The 17,304-nt window shown below is 46.8% G+C and overlaps 1 protein-coding gene across 1 annotated transcript in view; it reads left to right on the top strand.

Annotated features, from left to right (window-relative positions):
* Window positions 1–393: 393 nt before the first annotated feature.
* The window catches only part of FBXO36 (F-box protein 36), a gene marked incomplete at both ends in the record, with an annotated part of 53,470 nt that continues 36,559 nt past the window's right edge, over window positions 394–17,304 (top strand). The window contains one exon of the mRNA XM_080689304.1: window positions 394–489. Coding sequence (XP_080545430.1) covers window positions 394–489 — 96 coding nt within the window. The remainder of the gene's footprint in view (window positions 490–17,304) is intronic.

Raw genomic sequence — 17,304 nt, 5'->3', positions numbered from 1 at the left:
GGCCCGGCCGTCGGGCGCGCGCGGGACGGCGCCGCTGCCTACCGGCGGGCCGTCGCCCGGCCGCGCTCCCGCGCCCGCCCCGCCGCCGCCGGCGGCCTCCCGTCGCCGCCCGAGCGCCCCGGGCCCCGGGAAGGGCTGCGGCCGCTCGTATCCCTCCGCCGGGGTCACCCTCCCCTCCGCGGGGCAGGAGCTCGCTCCCCTTCGGCCGCCCGGGGCGCGGGCGCGCGGGCCCCAGGCCGGGCTGCGCGGCGCGTCGGCGGAGCGGGCCGTCTCCCGAGCGAGGCCCCCCGCGCTACCTCAGAAGCGGAGTTCGGCGTCAACTCGGGCTCGGCCCCTGACCCCGCAGGCCCCGCCCCTTCCTGGTTGTCCTGGCGACGGCGGCGGCGTCCCAAGATGGCGTCGTGGCTGCCGGAGATTCTGTTCGAAACCGTAGGCCAAGGCCCGGCGCCGAGCAAAGACTACTACCAGTTACTGGTCACCCGCGCCCAGGCAAGTGCGGGCCCCGCCCGCCGCCGCCCGGGTCCCCGCCGCCGCGCCCCCTCCGCGCGCCGGGAACCTGGCCGCGGCGGGGACGGAGGGAGGCCGGCTCCGCCGAGGGTCCCGAGGAGAGACCGGCAGGGCCGGACAGACAGGGACGGCCCCCTTTCCAGGGTAGGATGTAGTCGTGAGGATTCCCTTTGTAACCGCGCGGTGGCCGGCACACAGACCACGGCCACACCAGCAGCGCTTTTTGTCTAGCCGGGACGGCGACTGCGGGCTCCCCTTACCTTTGCGGAGCCCCCGTCGGTCCCATGGAAAGCGTGCGGGGGGGTGCGGGTGGTCAAAGCAAAAATGTTTCAGCCGCTCTGCGTCGGCCCCACCCATAATGACATCTGCTCCAGCACAATAAGCCCGAGGATTAGGTTATCGCCGACTGAAGCCACCATCGGCCTCCTTTTATGACTCCCTGGGTTATGAAGGTGGGCCTCGGGATGGTTTATTGTGCCCACGGAACGGGGAGGGGAGCTGGTTTCTGACGCCTGCCCGAGCTCCTGCCTGGCGCCCAGCGACTCCTGCACCTTGCTCACTCAATAGATGATAGTCCTGGGAAAGGAATTTAGAACTCGGTATTTGTGTGTGCATACTAATTATCCCAGCAGCTTTTCCAGGGGCCTTCCGACAAGAGTAATGAATTAATTTCCTTTGTATCTTTAAAAATGTCTCTTAAAATGGAATTGATAGTGTATGGTATATCTTATTTTTAAGAGCAGGTATTTAGAAATAGTCCGAGTGTCTACTATCAGCCTGTTAAATTTTTAGTTTTTTAAACTTTTTTTTAGGAATTTTGACACATTTACTTCAGGACTTCCTTAATGCCGAACTGTACCCTCTTGGACACTTTTAGAAGGATCATGGGCTTTTCCATTGGCTTTAAGATCTATAATCCTAACAATTCTTACTTTGTGAGATGACTGGTCAAAAGCACAGTAGTATCTTCTAATTCTCCATGATTGTGTGTTTGTTTGTTTGTTTGTTTAGGGTTTTTTGCGGGTCTGGGGATGGAACCCAGGGGCATCTGACCTCCGAGCTTATACCCCCTGCCCAATTTTTTTATTCTTTATTTTGAAACAGGGTCTCACCGGTCTCAGCCTCCCAAATGCTGGGATTACAAGCGTGCGCCACCACGCCCGGCTGATTGTGTGTTATCATCTACTCTAACTTTAAATTTTTTTTCTTTTAAGCATGTTCTTTTCCTCGAGAGTTGGCTATCAAAAGCAGGCTACGCGCTCTCTGCTGTTGTCTCAACAAGTTGAATATCTGCATTTTTATTTTAGTAAATCATTCTTAGGAAGGCTCCTAGGATTAGTTTTCTTCCAAAATGCTTCTGTTGTTTGCTCTTCAGACTCTGTGCTCAAGTCTGACATGAACACAGGCCTTCCTCTGGTTGCTGCTTTATGACAGCTTCCCTCACACTCCTCCAATATTCTGAATTTTTTTTTTCTTAGTAACAAATCAAGGACTCTATTTTGGTCCCTATTCTTTCTGTCAATAGCCTATCTATAAAATCCTCTTCATGTTCTTTATCAAGCTCACCAAATAAATCCACTACAATTCTACCAATGACTGTTCATCTCAAATCTGGTTAATTCACCCTCATTTTAAAGTAAAATTTGTTGTAAAAAAAATAGCAAGCCAGAAAAATATACTTTTCAGTCAGCTGTCTTGAGAGTATGCTATTTTCTAACCACAAGATAATTTTTCCGAGTCTCCCTACAGGAAACCAAACATCCAGTAAGAGGTGGCCTGGCATAAATAAGTACTAAAAGACTAGAATTAATCTGTTTTATAAAACTGACTTCCTAAAATTGCTACTTGTACATTTCTCTCCCTTTCCTGCTGCCTTACCAAAACTGTTGTATATTCATGGACCCCATATTTAGGTGGCTCCTTTCTTCACATAGATCCCATTTGTTAGTCTCTTTCTTGTGTTTTCTTTTTGTTATTGTTGATTTTATTTATTTATTTGTATATTTATTTATTTATTGTGTATTGCTGAGGGTGGAACCCAGGGGCTTTCTACCTCCAGGCTATACTCCTAGACCTTTTTTATACTTTATTTGGAAACGGTCTCACTAAGTTGCTGAGAGCCTCACTAAGTAGCTGAGGCTGGCTTCGAACCTGTGCGATCCTCCTGTCTCAGCCTCCCAAGCGCAGGGATTACAAGTGTGTGCCACCTCGCCCGGCTTATTGTTGGTTTTAAAGCCAAATAACTATATTTGATATGAATTTAAGGTCAGATATTCATATTATACCACCCTTGACCTCGTCCAAAATATAAATATTATACATAAACCAGGCATGATGGCATGTGCCTGTAATCCTGGTATTTGGGAGGCTGAGACAGGAATTCACAAGTTCTAGGACAGCCTTAGCAAGTATTGAGACTCGTCAACCTAGCCAGACTCTGTTTCAAAATAAAAGTAAAATAGAGCTGGAAGTGTAGCTTTGAGGTAGAATGTCTCTGGATCCAATCCCCAGAACCACAAAAAAAATAATTTTTTTATTTAAATTAAATAGGGCTAAGCCGGGTGTGGTGGCCCATATTTGTAATCCCAGCCTGTGGGAGACTGAGACAAGAGGATCACGGTTTGTGGACACCCTCAACTCCTTAGGCCCTTTGCAACTCAGACCCTATTTCAAAATAAAGAATAAAAAAATAGGACTGAGGGTGGTAGCTTGGAGGTAGAATACTGCTGGGTTCCAACCCCAGTATCAATAATAATAATAATAATAATAATAATATAATAATTAAATATGGCTGGGAGTGTAGCTCTTAGGTTAAAATGCCCCTGGCTTCAATCCCCAGGACCAAATACCAGTGTGTATGTACTTTTTTTTTTTTTTTTTTTTTTTTTGGTTGCAGTAGGGATTGAACCCAGGGGCATTCTACTTCCAAGCTAAATCCCTAGCCCTATTTTTGTTTGTTAGTTTTGAAAGAAGGTCTCAGCTACTTGCTGAGGTTGGCCTCAAACTGGCAGTCCTCCTATCTGACTCACAAATATAGGAATTATGGGCATGTGCCACCACGCTGGCCTCTGTTTGATTATTTGTTATTGTTAGGGGTACTAGGGATTAAAACTGGGTGCATTCTACCTTCAAGCTACACCACCACCACCCCGCACACGCGCCATTTTTATTTTTTATTTTAAAACTGGGTCTAAATTGCTGAGGCTGTCCTTGAATCTGTGATCCGCCAGTCTTAGCTTCCCAAATACCAGAATCAGAGAGGTATGTGCCACTGTGCCCAGCAAAAAAGCATCTTCACAATATAGCTCAGGGCCACTAAATTTAATTCTCAAATCTCATTGTTTTAATAATGATTTCAAGGCATAGAAAATTAAGTGCATTGCTTAACTGGAAATGGAACCCGGGGGCCTTCAACCTCCAAGCTATACCCCCACCCCCAACCCTATTTTATTTTTTATTTGGAAACAGAGTCTCACTAGGTTGCTGAGGCTGGCTTCAAACCTCCTGTCTCAGCCTCCCAAGTATTGGGATTACAGGCGTGCACCACCACACCTGGCTTAATAGTGTACAGGTATGTTTCTTTTCTTTTCTTTTCTTTTCTTTCTTTTTTTTTTTTTTTTTTTTTTTTTGGCACTGGGGATTGAGCTCAGGGGCATTCTACTTCCGAGATCCACTCCCAGCCCTAGGAAACAGGTTCTCCCGAGGTTGATGCAAGTCTCACTACTTGCTGAGGCTGTCCTGGGACCTGTAATCCTCCTGTCTCAGCCTTCCAAGTACTGGAATTACAAGCATCAGATGTCATGCCTGGCTAATAATAGATTCTAATTATTTGAAAACAGGTAGACTCATAGTATATTAGAACCAGAAAGAATCTTGATTATTAAGGCTAGAAATATTTCACACATGGCTTCTAAGAAAGTCCCATATTCTGTTCCTGAATGAAGATCTTCTTCTTAATTTTAATTAGCAACTTGGCATTTACTATAGGGAGGCAAATACAGTGTTTCTGCCTTCAAGGAATGTCTAATTCATTCAGCAGATACGTACTGAACACCTTTTATATGCCACATGCTGTTCTAGAAGCTGGAGATGAGAGTGAACCCATCAATTGCCTTCCCTAGTGAAGGGTACGATCTAGGAAAGAGAATACAGTGTTCAGTTTGTATAAACACTGTAAACACCTAAATGATTGAGCTTTTTTTTTTTTTTTTTTTTTTTTTGGTGAGACTGGGGATGGAACCAAGAATTCTAATTCTATCTTCCAGCTATATCTTCATATCCCCAGACCTATTTTTTTTTAACTTGGAAACAAGGTCTTTCTAAATTGTAGATGGTCGTGCCGGGCGTGGTGGCGCACGCGTGTAATCCCAGCATTCGGGAGGCTGAGACCGGGGGATCGCGGTTCGCGGGCAGCCTCAGCTACTTAGTGAGGCTGTCTGCGAGCCAGTTTCAAAATAAAGGATAAAAAATAGGGCAGGGGCTGTAGCTCAGTGGTCGAATGCCTCTGGGTTGCATCCCCAGACCTGCAAAAAAATATAAAAAAATAAATAAATAGTAGACAGTCTCACTAAGTTGCTGAGGCTGGCTGAAAACTTGCGATCCTCCCGTCTCAGCCTCCCAAGTACTAGGATTACGAGCACGCACCATCACACCAGGCGTGGTTTAACTTTTGTGTGTTGTTTTTCTAACTTCAGAGGAAGTTCATGAGCAATTGCCAAGTTAATAAATAGTACAGCCAGGCGTGGTCACACACGCTTGCAATCTCAGTTTTTGGGAGGCTGAGACTGGAGGATCACAGGTTCACAGCCAAGTCAGCTACTTAGTGAGGCCCTTTATTACTTAGTGAGACCCTATTTAAAAATAAAGAATAAACTAGGCTGGGTGGTGCCTTACGGAGGCTGAGACAGGAGGATCACACTCAGCTACTTAGTGAGGCCCTCGGCAACTCAGTGAGACCTTGTTTCAAAATAAAGAATAAAAATTCGGGCTGGGGGTGTAGCTCAGAGGTGGAATGCCCCTGGATTCCATCCCCAGTACACTAAATAAATAAATAAATAAATAAATAGGGCTGGGAGTGTAGCTTGAACATAGAATGCCCCTGGGTTCATGTGCGCGCGCGTGTGTAGCTCAGAGGTAGAATGCTCCTGGGTTGCATACCCAGTATGCAAATAAATAAATAGGGCTGGGAGTGCAGCTGGAATGTAGAATGCCCCTGGGTTCCATCCCAGTGCTGCCCAAAAAAAAATTTTTTTTTAATTAAAAAAAAAATAGTGAAGACATTTTAAAATCTCTGTGTCCAGAGGAAGAAAAAACACTTTTTGATAATGTGCTGTTATCAGGAGAGTACTGATACCAGTGTTCTTGAAATTGTTCCTTTCGGCGCTGGGGCTACAGCACAATGGTAGAACACTTGCTTATCTTGATGGAGGTCCTGGGTCTGACCCCCAGCACCCCCAAAACCAAACAAATTCTGTCTTATTTCTCCCAATGGAAGTGTGGCTTTGGATGGCCAGAGATGATGACTTTGATTAACGTGACGAAGTAGAAAAGCGTTACAAACATTAGCCTTATGCTGAGGAACCAAGAACTGGCAGCTGTGGCCGCCTGCAGCTGGTAACCCAGGTGGTGGCCCACAAACACCAACATACAGCGCGCCACGGCGGGTGGAAGAAGGGAGAACTGGGCAGGAAGTCAGTCTAGTCAGGCCCCGCGTGGGCATGCGCCTAGAATCACAGCACTGGAGAGGCTGACAGGAGGACCACAGGCACAAGGACAGCCTCAGCAAGTGGTGAGACTCTCGTCAACCTAGTGAGACCCTGTCTCAAGAAATAATAACCATCCAGGCGTGGTAGCGCACGCTTGTAATCCCCGTGCTGGGGAGGCTGAGACAGGAGGATCGCACAGGTTCAAAGCCAGCCTCAGCTACTTAGTGAGGCTCTCAGCAACTTAGTGAGACCGTTTCCAAATAAAGTATAAAAAAGGTCTAAGAGTATAGCCCAGAGGTAGAAAGCCCCTGAGTTCCACCCTCAGTACCAAAAAAAAAAGGAAGAAAGAAAGAATAATTATAATAAAGGCTGGAGGTGTAGCTCAGAAAATGCTCCTGGCTTAAATTTCTAGTATCACACAAAAAAAGAAAAATTTAGTCTTGTTTCATTTCTTTTATTAAGTCCTACTCAAAACCCCCAAATCAAGCTGGCATGGTGGCACACCGTTGTAATCCCAGCATTGGGGAGGCTGAGACCGGAGGATCGCGGTTGGTGGACAGCCTCAGCTACCTAGTGAGGCCCTCCTCAACTCAGTAAGACCCTGCTTCAAAATAAAGAATAAAAAATAAGGCTGGGTGTGTAGCTGGGAGGTAAAACGCCCCTGGGTTCCATCCCCAGTACCAAAATATTAATTAATTAATTAAATAGGGCTGGAGTTTTAGCCCAGTGGTAGAATGCCCCTGGGTTCCATCCCCAGTATTGCAAAAAAAACAAACAAACAAACAAATTATATCTGAAGTTATTGTCATTTTGAAAGAAAAACAATCCAAAAGCTAACCTCCCGCCCCCAAAACATGCAAATATTTTTGAAGTGCTGACTGGAAACACCCAAGGTTACATGCCAGCCTGTGACAGGAAACCATCTCCGTGACTTCTGATGAAAACAAAATCAAATGAACTTGGTGAGGGCCGCTGGAGAGACCAAAAACAAACGACTGTTCATGCGATTTCAAACTGGAGACCAGCTCTGAAGGGGGAAATTTAAAAGACAAACCCAGCAGTCCAGCAAGGCTCCGTGGTCCAGGTCTATAACCCAGCACTTGGGAGACCGAAACAGGAGGAGTGCAGATTTGAGGCCAGCCTCGGCAACTTAGCAAGACCCTGTTTGAAAATAAAAAATAAACCAGGCGCAGTGGTGCACGCTTGTAATCCCAGCATTTGGGAGGCTGAGACAGGAGGATTATGGTTCCCATACAGCCTCAGCTACTTAGGCCCTGTTTCAAAATAATGAATAAAAAAATAGGGCTAGTGGTGTAGCTCAGAGGTAGAATGCCCCTGGGTTCCATCTTTAGTACTGATAAATAAATAAATAAATAAATAAATACATAAATACATAAATAAATAAACAAACCAGGCATGGTGGCACACGCTTGTAATCCCAGCACTGGGGAGGCTGAGACTGGAGGATCGCGGTTTGCAGACAGCCTCAGCTACTTAGTGAAGCCCTTTGCAACTCAGTGAGACCCTGTTTCAAAATAAAGAATAAAAAATAAGGCTGGGTGTGTAGCTTGGAGGTAAAACGCCCCTGGGTTCCATCCCCAGTACCAAAAAATAAATAAATAGGGCTGGAGTTTTAGCCCAGTGGTAGAATGGCCCTGGGTTCAATTCTCAGAACCTCAATAAATAAATAAATAGTCTAAGCTGGGCGTGGTGACGCACGTTTGTAATTCCCGCGCTTGGGAGGCTGAGACAGGAGGATCGCACAGGTTTGAGGCCAGCCTCAGCTACTTAGTGAGGCTCTCAGCAACTTAGTGAGACTCTGTTTCCAAATAAAATATAAAATAGGTCTGGGAGTATAGCCCGGAGGTAGAAAGCCTCTGGGTTCCACCCCGGTACCACCAAAAAATAAATAAATAAATAGTCAAATAAAAATGTTAAAGCAAGCCAGGCATGGTGGCACATGCTTGTAATCCCAGCATTTGGGAGGCTGAAACCGGAGGATCATGGTTTGCGGACAGCCTCAGCTACTTAGTGAGGCCCTCTGCAACTCAGTGAGACCCGGTTTCAAAATAAAGAATAAAATGCCAGGTGTGGTGGCGCACGCTTGTGATCCCCGCACTTGGGAGGCTGAGACAGGAGGATCACGCAGGTACAAAGCCAGCCTCAGCTACTTAGTGAGGCTCTCAGCTACTTAGTGAGACCCTGTTTCCAAATAAAATATAAAATGGGTCTGGGAGTATAGCCCGGAAGTAGAGAGCCTCTGGGTTCCACCCCCAGTACCACCAAATAATAATAATAATAACAATAATAATAATAATAATAATAATAATTAGGGCAGAGGATGTAGTTTGGAGGTCGAATGCCCCTGGATTCCATCCCCAGACCTGCAAAAAAAAAAAAAAAAAAAAAAGAGCTATCAAATCAGTTTGTAGGATTTTCTGTCCGTGCATACACGGACATGTGAACAGTAATGCTCACCAAAGTAAAATAATTGTAAAAACATCTTCCCAATAGTAGAAATGTGGTTAAAGCTATGATTCATTCCTACCGTAGAATACTATGCAACTTTTTTAAAATAACATGGTAGATTTTTGTTTATTTAGTAGACCAAATAAAATCTTTAGCAAGAAAAGCAAGTTGCTAGGTTAGATGTAGTGTATTCCAATTTAAGAAAAAAATGAAGGTGTTTCAAATAAATATTAGAGGGGAAAATTGTAGCAACCACTCGTGGGGCGAGAGTCATGGACTGCCATCGCTGCGTTCGTATTTCTGAAAGGTCTGAATATTTCCACCAGGAGCATTCATTTTATAATCAGAGAACAGTGATAGAGATTTCAAACGAGCCAGTCGTGGTGGCACATGCTTTTAAACCTAGCGCTTGGGAGGCTGAGACAGGAGGATCGCGGTTCGTGGACAGCCTCAGCTACTACTTAGTGAGGCCCCTTGCAACTCAGTAAGACCCTGTTTAAAAATAAAATAAAATAGGGCTGGGGGCGTGGCTCGGAGGGGTCCATCCCCAATACTGCAAAAAAACAGATAATAAAAACAAAGGGCTGGGGGTGTAGCTCAAAGGTAGACTGCCCCTGGATTCCACCCCCAGTACCAAAAAAATAAATAAATCAGTAAGTAAATAAAGTGAAAGTACTATCCAGCAGGCTTGGTGGCCCTGTCCATAACCCAGGACTTAAGCCGGGCGTGGTGGCGCACGCTTGTCATCCCCGCGCTTGGGAGGCGGAGACAGGAGGATCGCGCGGGTTCGAAGCCAGCCTCTCTGGCTTAAGACACCCTGTTTCCACATAAAATATAAAAATCTGTCTGGGAGTGTAGCCTGGAGGTAGAAGGCCTCTGGGTTCCATTCCCAGTACCTCCAAAAAAAACAAAAACAAAAATCCCAGGACTTGGGCCACTGAAGCAGGAGGAGTCCGCTTTGCTCTGCGGCCTGCCCCGCCTCTCTCTAAGCTGCCTCCCACGGTCAAAGGTTGAGGAGCGACACCTCGGGTCCCAAAACTACCCCAGGTTGTCAGGGGGGCATAATTCTAATCTTTGGAAATCTAGAGCAGGGGCAGGTAGGTTAATGGTTACTTGTTAACTTGTATGTGTGTGTAAGTGTGTTTGTGTTACTAGGTATGGAACCCAGGGGCCTTCTACCTCTGGGCTACACTCCAGACCTATTTTCTATTTTATTTGGAAACAGGGTCTCACTAAGCAGCTGAGGCTGGCTGGCTTTGAGACCCTACAGTCCTCCCGTCTCAGCCTTCCAAGTACTGGGATTACAAGTGTGCACCACCACACCCGGCCCCACTTGTTAACTTTAAGTCAGTTTGGGGTCTAGAAGCTCCTGACTTTTTACTTTTGCCCTTCTTGAATAAAGCCAGGTGTGGTGGCATACACCTGTAATCTCAGTGCTTGGGAGGCCGAGACAGGAGGATGACAGGTTTGAGGCCAGCCTCAGCCATTTAGCAAGCCCCTCAGAAACTTAATGAGACTCCATTTCAAAAAAAGTCAAATAAGCCGGGCATGGTGGCACATGCTGGTAATCCCAGCATTCAGGAGGCTGAGACGGGCGGGTTGCAGTTCATGAACAGCCTCAGCAGCGAGGCCCTTTGCAACTTAGTGAGACCCTGTTTCAAAATATAAAATAAGCCGGGCGTGGTGGCGCACGCCTGTAATCCCTGCGCTTGGGAGGCTGAGACAGGAGGATCGAGCGGGTTCAAAGCCAGCCTCAGCTGGCTTTAAGAGACCCTGTTTCCAAATTAAAATATAAAATAGGTCTGGGAGTGTAGCTCGGAGGTAGATGGCCCCTCGGTTCCATCCCCAGTACCACAAAAAAATTTTATATATATATATATATAATATATTTTTTATATATATACAATTTTAAAAATAGGGCTGGGGGTGTAACTTGGAGGTAGAATCCCCCCTGGGTTCCATCCCCAGCACTGCAAAAAAATAAAATAGATGCTGAGCGCGCACACGTGTGTGTGTGTGTGTGTGTGTGTGTGATTACTTTTATAAAACCAAATGTGCCAGTTGTGGTGGCGCACGCCCGTAATCCCACCACTTGGGAGACAGACGGCAGGATTGCAGGTTTGAGGACAACCTCAGCAAGTAGCAAGACTGTCATCAATCTCGTGAGAGCATGTTTCAAAAGTAAAAATATCAATAGCTAAATAGAGCTGGGGAGTAGCTCAGAGGTAGAATGCCCCTGGGTTCAATTCCAGTACCGGGGAATAAAACAAAACGGAAGGAGTGCTCATTCTTGCCTGTTGAGTCTGAGATAGTCCCAGGGAAATATAAGACACGTGCAGAGTAAAAGGCAAAGGTGGTCCACTGGATAAAGTGTAAAGAACAGAATTTCTCAAGCAGCTGAAGTGTTAGTAAGTAAACACCAGCCTGCGCATACTGAGAGCTCTCTGGGTACGGTCACCGGCTGACCAGCAGGCAACATCTTCCTAAGGGACCCAGGAATCCCAGCCGCCGCCACCCCTGTTCCTCTCCAGGGCCCTGAGGGTCACGTATGTAGACAGACAGGAGAGGGAAACACGGCCTCTGGCCCCCCGCGGGCCCTGCCCTTGCCCAGCCGAGGGAGGTGGGTCCGGCGCCACCCATCTCCCCTTCCCAGGCGGCCTCCTCGGCCTGTGCCCCATGTCCGTCTCCTGCTCCCTCCACCCCCACTGCCACCCTCACGGTGGCCTGCCCGGCCTGCCCGCAGCAAGGGCAGTAAACGTGCCGTCCCCGCCCTACAGGTTGGGCCAGGTGCTTATAATAGTAAACCGCATTATTCTCCTCGCCTCGTGTCTGACACGACCGGCTCCCAGCCCCGTGGCACTGCAGGATGTGCCTAATTAGCGTTGTGACATCACTTCACATCCGAAACTCGGTAATCTTTGAAGTGACATATGGCCCTTGGGGAGGAGAGACCGAGGCGACTGCACTCACAAAACAGTACTGGCGCTTTGCTGTGACAGCCCAGCCTCGAGTGGCTCCTGACTCCCCATTTCAGATGTACACGCCCGGCCGAGCCGAGGTAAATGGGCAGGCCCAGGGAGAACCTGCTCGGTGGGGCAGCCCTCTGGTCTCACCCGCCGTGGACTCGGACTTGCTTCATAGTCAGTGCGGCAGTAGAGCACTTACTGGGGAGCACTGAGTCACCTCGGCCCTGGTGAGTCGGCCTCATCCCTGGTGAGTCGCAGGCCTTGACCTGGGGCAAAGCGCTTCCCGTCTGGCCCCAGTCGCCTCATCAGCACATAAGTTACTAGTCTACAGATCACTGAGGTCTCATCTCCAAAAGTCTCTTTCACATGAAATTCCTGTTGGATATAAAAAGGTGCACTGGAGCTCTTTTTTTTTTTTTTTTTTTTTTAAGAAAAGGACTGTTAGTAGCAGAGCTAGTGATGTGACCTAGTGAACATTTTCTCCTGCCTCACACACCATTTCTTCAGCCACAAAATCAACAAATGAGCCGGGTGTGGTGGTGCATGCCTGGAATCCTTTGGTATTTGAGAGGCTGGGCCTGGAGGATGGAAGGCTGAAGGCCGTTGTGGACAACTTAGTGAGGCCCCCCTTTTTTTTTTTTTTTTTTTTTTGGTGGTACTGGGGTTCCTGGAAACTCTTCTACCTCCGGGCTACACTCCCAGCCTATTTTATATTTGGAAACAGGGTCTCTTAAACTAGGGAGGCTGGCTTGGAACCTGCCTGCGTGATCATGATCGTCCTGTCTCCGCCTCCCAAGAGTGGGGATTACAAGCGTTTGCCACCACACCCGGCTGAGACCCTATTTCAAAATAAAGGGCTGGAGGTGTAGTTTAGGTAGAATGCCCTTGGCTTCATCCCTGGAACAACAACAAAAAGAATTAGCAATTCAACCCCTGGCTACTTCTTCCAAGGCAGGGCTTGTGTGGTACTGGGGGTGGAACCCAGGGGCTTTTCTACCTCTGGGCTACATTCCCGGACCTATTTTATACTTTATTTGGAAACAGGGTCTCAACTAAGTTGCTGAGAGCCTCACTAAGTAGCTGAGGCTGGCTTCGAACCTGTGCGATCCTCTTGTCTCTTCCTCCCAAGTGCTGGGATTACAACCATGCACCACCACGCCGGGCTGTTTATTCTTTATTTTGAAACAGGGTCTTGTTGATTTGCAAAGGGCCTCACCAAGTAGCTGAAGCTGTCCTCAAACCAGGATCCTCCTGTCTTAGCTTCGCAAATGCTGGGATTACAAGCACCACCATGCCTGGTTTTTGTTTTTTATTTTGAAACAGAATTTTGCTAAGCTGCTGAAGGCTTCCATAAGTTCCTGAGGCTGACTACCAACCTATGATTCCCCCTGTCTCAGCATCCCAAATACTGGACCTAAAGGAATATACCACTACACCCAGCTTCTCTTTGTTTTATTTTTTAATTTTTTGTATGTGCGCATGTGTGTGTGTTTAGGAATTGAACCCAGGGACATTCTGCCTCTGAGCTACATCCCCAACCCTGTTTTTATTTTTTTATTTTTTTTATTTTTATTTTTTGTGGGCCTGGGGGTGGAACCCAGGGGCATTTGATCTCTGAGCCCCCCCTGCCCTATTTTTTTTTTTTTTGGTGGTGGTACTGAGGTTCCTGGAAACCCTTGTACCTCCAGGATACACTCCCAGAACTATTTCATATTTTTATTTGGAAACAGGGTCTTTTAAGCCAGCATGGTTGGCTTCGAACCTGCATAATCCTCCTGTCTCCCCCTTCCAAGCGCAGGGATTACAAGTGTGCGCCACCATGCCCGGCCTTTTTTGTTTTGTCTTTGGGAAACTGTCCCCAGGGATCTTTGTTAGACACCTGGGAATAATTTCCCGAAAACTCCCCAAAGAAACAAAAAAAAAAAACAAAAAAAAGAGGAAACGCACGGGTTCTTGTCCTTACCTAAGGGTAAATACACTTTAGCCCGGATTCTTGCTGAAAATTTAAAGTTTATTAAAAAGATAGAAATATAGAAGATAGTTACAGCCCCATGCCAGAATGGCAGGGGGGGTGGTTCAAATGAATGCCCCACCAAAGATACAACCGTAAACCAGACTTTTTATACTCATGACCTCCATCTTGTTTATGTAATTCTGAGTAGTAAAAGTCCCTGTAAGGTTCCTCCCCCAGCGAGGTGTGGCAAGGTGTTTCCTTTCAGGAAGGTCGACAGCTCCTCCCATCCTAGCTAGATTATCCAATTATGATGTAAACCTGTCTTTAGAACAAAGGATGAGGAAGTCCTAGTTCCCCTCTCCTGTAGACTTGCTAATTACCTTTAGCTAGGTTAATTTACATTGGAATAATTGCCTGCTTCTAGGCAGAAACCAAGTCCTTTCACAGATTTGCCCCTCACCCAATTTTTGGAGCATATTAATAATCATAGCTTTCTCAAATCTTTAGGCCATTCCCAATACTGGTACATTTTTTATTCTTTATTTTGAAACAGGGTCTCACTAAGTTGTGGAAGGCCTCACTAAGTAGCTGAGGCTGTCAGCGAACTGCGATCATCAGGTTTCAGCCTCCCAAATGCTGAGATTACAAGTGTGCACCACCACGCCTGGCTTACTTCTTTATTTTTTATTTTTTATTTTTTTATTTTTTATTCTTTACCAGTCTAGGGATAGAACCCAGGGGAATTTGACCTCCGAGCTACATCCCCTGCCCTATTTTTTATTCTTTTTTTTTTTTTTTTTTTTTTGTGGTACTGGGGTTCCTGGAAACCCTTCTACCTCCGGGCTACACTCCCAGACCTATTTTTATATTTTTATTTGGAAACAGGGTCTCTTAAGCCAGCGTGGCTGGCTTCGAACCTGCGCTATCCTTCTCTGCCTCCCAAGCGCAGGGATTACAAATGTGCGCCACCATGCCCGGCTTTTCTTTATTTTGAAATAAGGTAGAAAGCCTCTGTGTTCTACCCCCAGTACCACCAAAATAAATAAATAAATAAATAAATAAATAAATAAATAAATAAATAAATAGGCAAAATAAAATGACGATATGAAATTGTCCCCTGACAAATCAAGACTATACAAATAGCAAGACAGAGCACTTCCTTCAGTGCTTGCTGCATACCCAAGACCTGCACCTGTGAGCACTACAAAGGTGAAGCCCCTTCCCCCAAGAATCTTTCAGTCTGATTTAGGCGTGTTGGTGCACAATAGTAATCCCAGTACTTGGGAGGCTGAGACGAGGATCACACATTCCAGGCCAGCTCAGCAACTTTTTCGAGACCTTGTTTCAAAATTAAAGTCAAATAGGGGTAGGGGTATAACTCAGAAGTAGAATGCCCCTGGGTTCAATCCCCAGGACCACCGCCACCACCACCCCCCCAAAAAAAAACAACCTTGCAGTATAGCAGGAAGAGGGGGCCTAGGGCAAAGTGACTTGTCCAGTGGAGGACCGAGCCAGGGCTGGTGAGAACATTGGCGGGAAGGCTGCTGAGAGCCTGTGATGCTCAGCTGACTTCCCGAGGACAGGAGGAGCCTGGAGGCAGAGGTGGGGAAGGTTCTCCTGGCAGAGGAGCAAGAAAAACCAAAAGGTGTGAACACAGAGCTTATTCTGGTGAGGTGAGGTGAGAAGCAATGTGCTGTTGTGCGTGGAAAGCCGGGCACCTGGGCCACAGAGCTGCAGCCCTGGCACAGGTCAAGAAGCAAATAAAGCCGGGTGTGGTGGCGCTCGCTCTAATCCCGGCACTTGGAGGCTGACACCAGAGGATCACCATTTGCAGACATCCTCGGCTACCTAGCCAGGCCCTTCGCAACTCAGTGAGGCCCTGTTTTAAAATAAAAAATGTAAAATAGGGCTGGGGTGTAGCTCGGAGGTAGAATTCCCCTGGGTTTCATCCCTAGTACTGCAAAAGAAAAAAGAAAAGAAAATCAGGAAGTATGAGCCCGGGAGCCACTCCACGCACACGCCTGTACCCGGCTGCGCAGGACGCCTAGACAGAAGGATGGAAAGTGTGTAGCCAGCCTCAGCATATAGTGACATATCTTATCAAAATAAATTCTTTTTTTTTTTGTTTGTTTTTTGCGGGTATGGGGATGGAACCCAGGGGCATTCTACCTCCAAGCTATATCCCATGTCCTATATTATTTTCTCCTTGTGTGTGTGTGTGGTCCTGGGGGTGGAACCCAGCGGCTTTCTACCTCCAGGCTATACTCCCAGACCTATTTTATATTTTATTTGGAAACAGGGTCTCACTAAGTTGCTGAGAGCCTCACTAAGTAGCTGAGGCTGGCTTCGAACCTGCGCGATCCTACTGTCTCAGCCTCCCAGGCATGGGGATTACAAGTGTGAGTCACCACACCTAGTTTATTCTTCATTTTTTAAACGTCTCACTAAGTTGCAGAGGGCCTCGTTAAGTAGCTCAGGCTGTGTGGGAACCGTGATCCTCAGGTCTCAGCCTCCCACACTCAGCTTCATAAATTCTTTAGGGACTGAGGATATGGTTCAGTGGTAGAGAACATGCCTTAGCATGTGAAGAGCCCTCATTCAATACCCAGTAACACACACACACACACACACACACACACACACACACACACGCATCCAGCCATGGTGGCACACGTCTATAATCCCCACATTTGGAGGCTGAGACAGGAGGATCACAGGTTCAAACAAGATTTTCCACAACCTAGCAAGACCCAGTTTCAAAACAAAAGAGAGCCGGGCGTGGTGGCGCACGCTTGTAATCCCCGCACTTGGGAGGCTGAGACAGGAGGATCGCACAGGTTCAAAGCCAGCCTCAGCTACTTAGTGAGGCTCTCAGCAACTTAGTGAGACCCTGTTTCCAAATAAAGTATAAAATAGGTTTGAGAGTATAGCCTGGAGGTAGAAAGCCTCTGGGTTCCACCCCCAGTACCACAAAAAAAAGAGAGAGAGAGAGAGAAATCAGGCGTGGTGGTAGAGGCTTATAATCCCAAAATTTGGGAAGTTGAGATAAAAGGATCACAGGTTGAAGGTTGGGAGAGTAACTCAGAGGTGGAACACTTATGGTTTAATCCACCAGTACTATAAAAGGGTAGAGAGGGGAGTGGAGATCTTAGCACATTGGGAGATCATTTTCCTAACATGTACAAGACCCTGAGTTCAATCCCCAGTAACCCCTTCACACCAAAAAAAAAGAGAATTAAAACTTGATTAGGAGCATTAGTGAAGCCCTCTGCAAGTTAGTGAGACCCTGTTTCAAAATAAAAATGAAGCCAGGTGTGGTGCATATTTGTAATTCTAATACTTAGGAGGCTGAGACTGGAGGATCACAGGTTCACCATCAGCCTTAGCTACTTAGGCCCTCCAAAACTTAGTGAGACTGTTTCAAAATAAAGAATAAAAAATAGGGCTGGGGTGTAACTTGGAGGTAGAATGCCCCTGGTTTCCATCCCTGGTACTGCAAAAAAAAAAAAAAAAAAATAGAGATGGGGCCAGGTGTGGTGGCCCACGCTTGTAATCCCAATACTTGAGAGGCTGAGACAGGTGGATCAAGAGTTCACAACCGGCCTCAGCTACTTAGTGAGGACCTCTGCAGCTTAGTGAGACCCTGTTTAAAAATTAAAAAATAGGGTTAGAAGCCAGGCATGGTGGCGCACGCTTGTAATCT

Source organism: Muscardinus avellanarius (genome assembly GCF_963383645.1).
Source record: "Muscardinus avellanarius genome assembly, chromosome: 2".
In the NCBI taxonomy this organism is placed as follows: domain Eukaryota; kingdom Metazoa; phylum Chordata; class Mammalia; order Rodentia; family Gliridae; genus Muscardinus; species Muscardinus avellanarius.
Note: the sequence above shows the minus strand (reverse complement) of the source record. Positions and strands in the feature narration are given on the sequence as shown.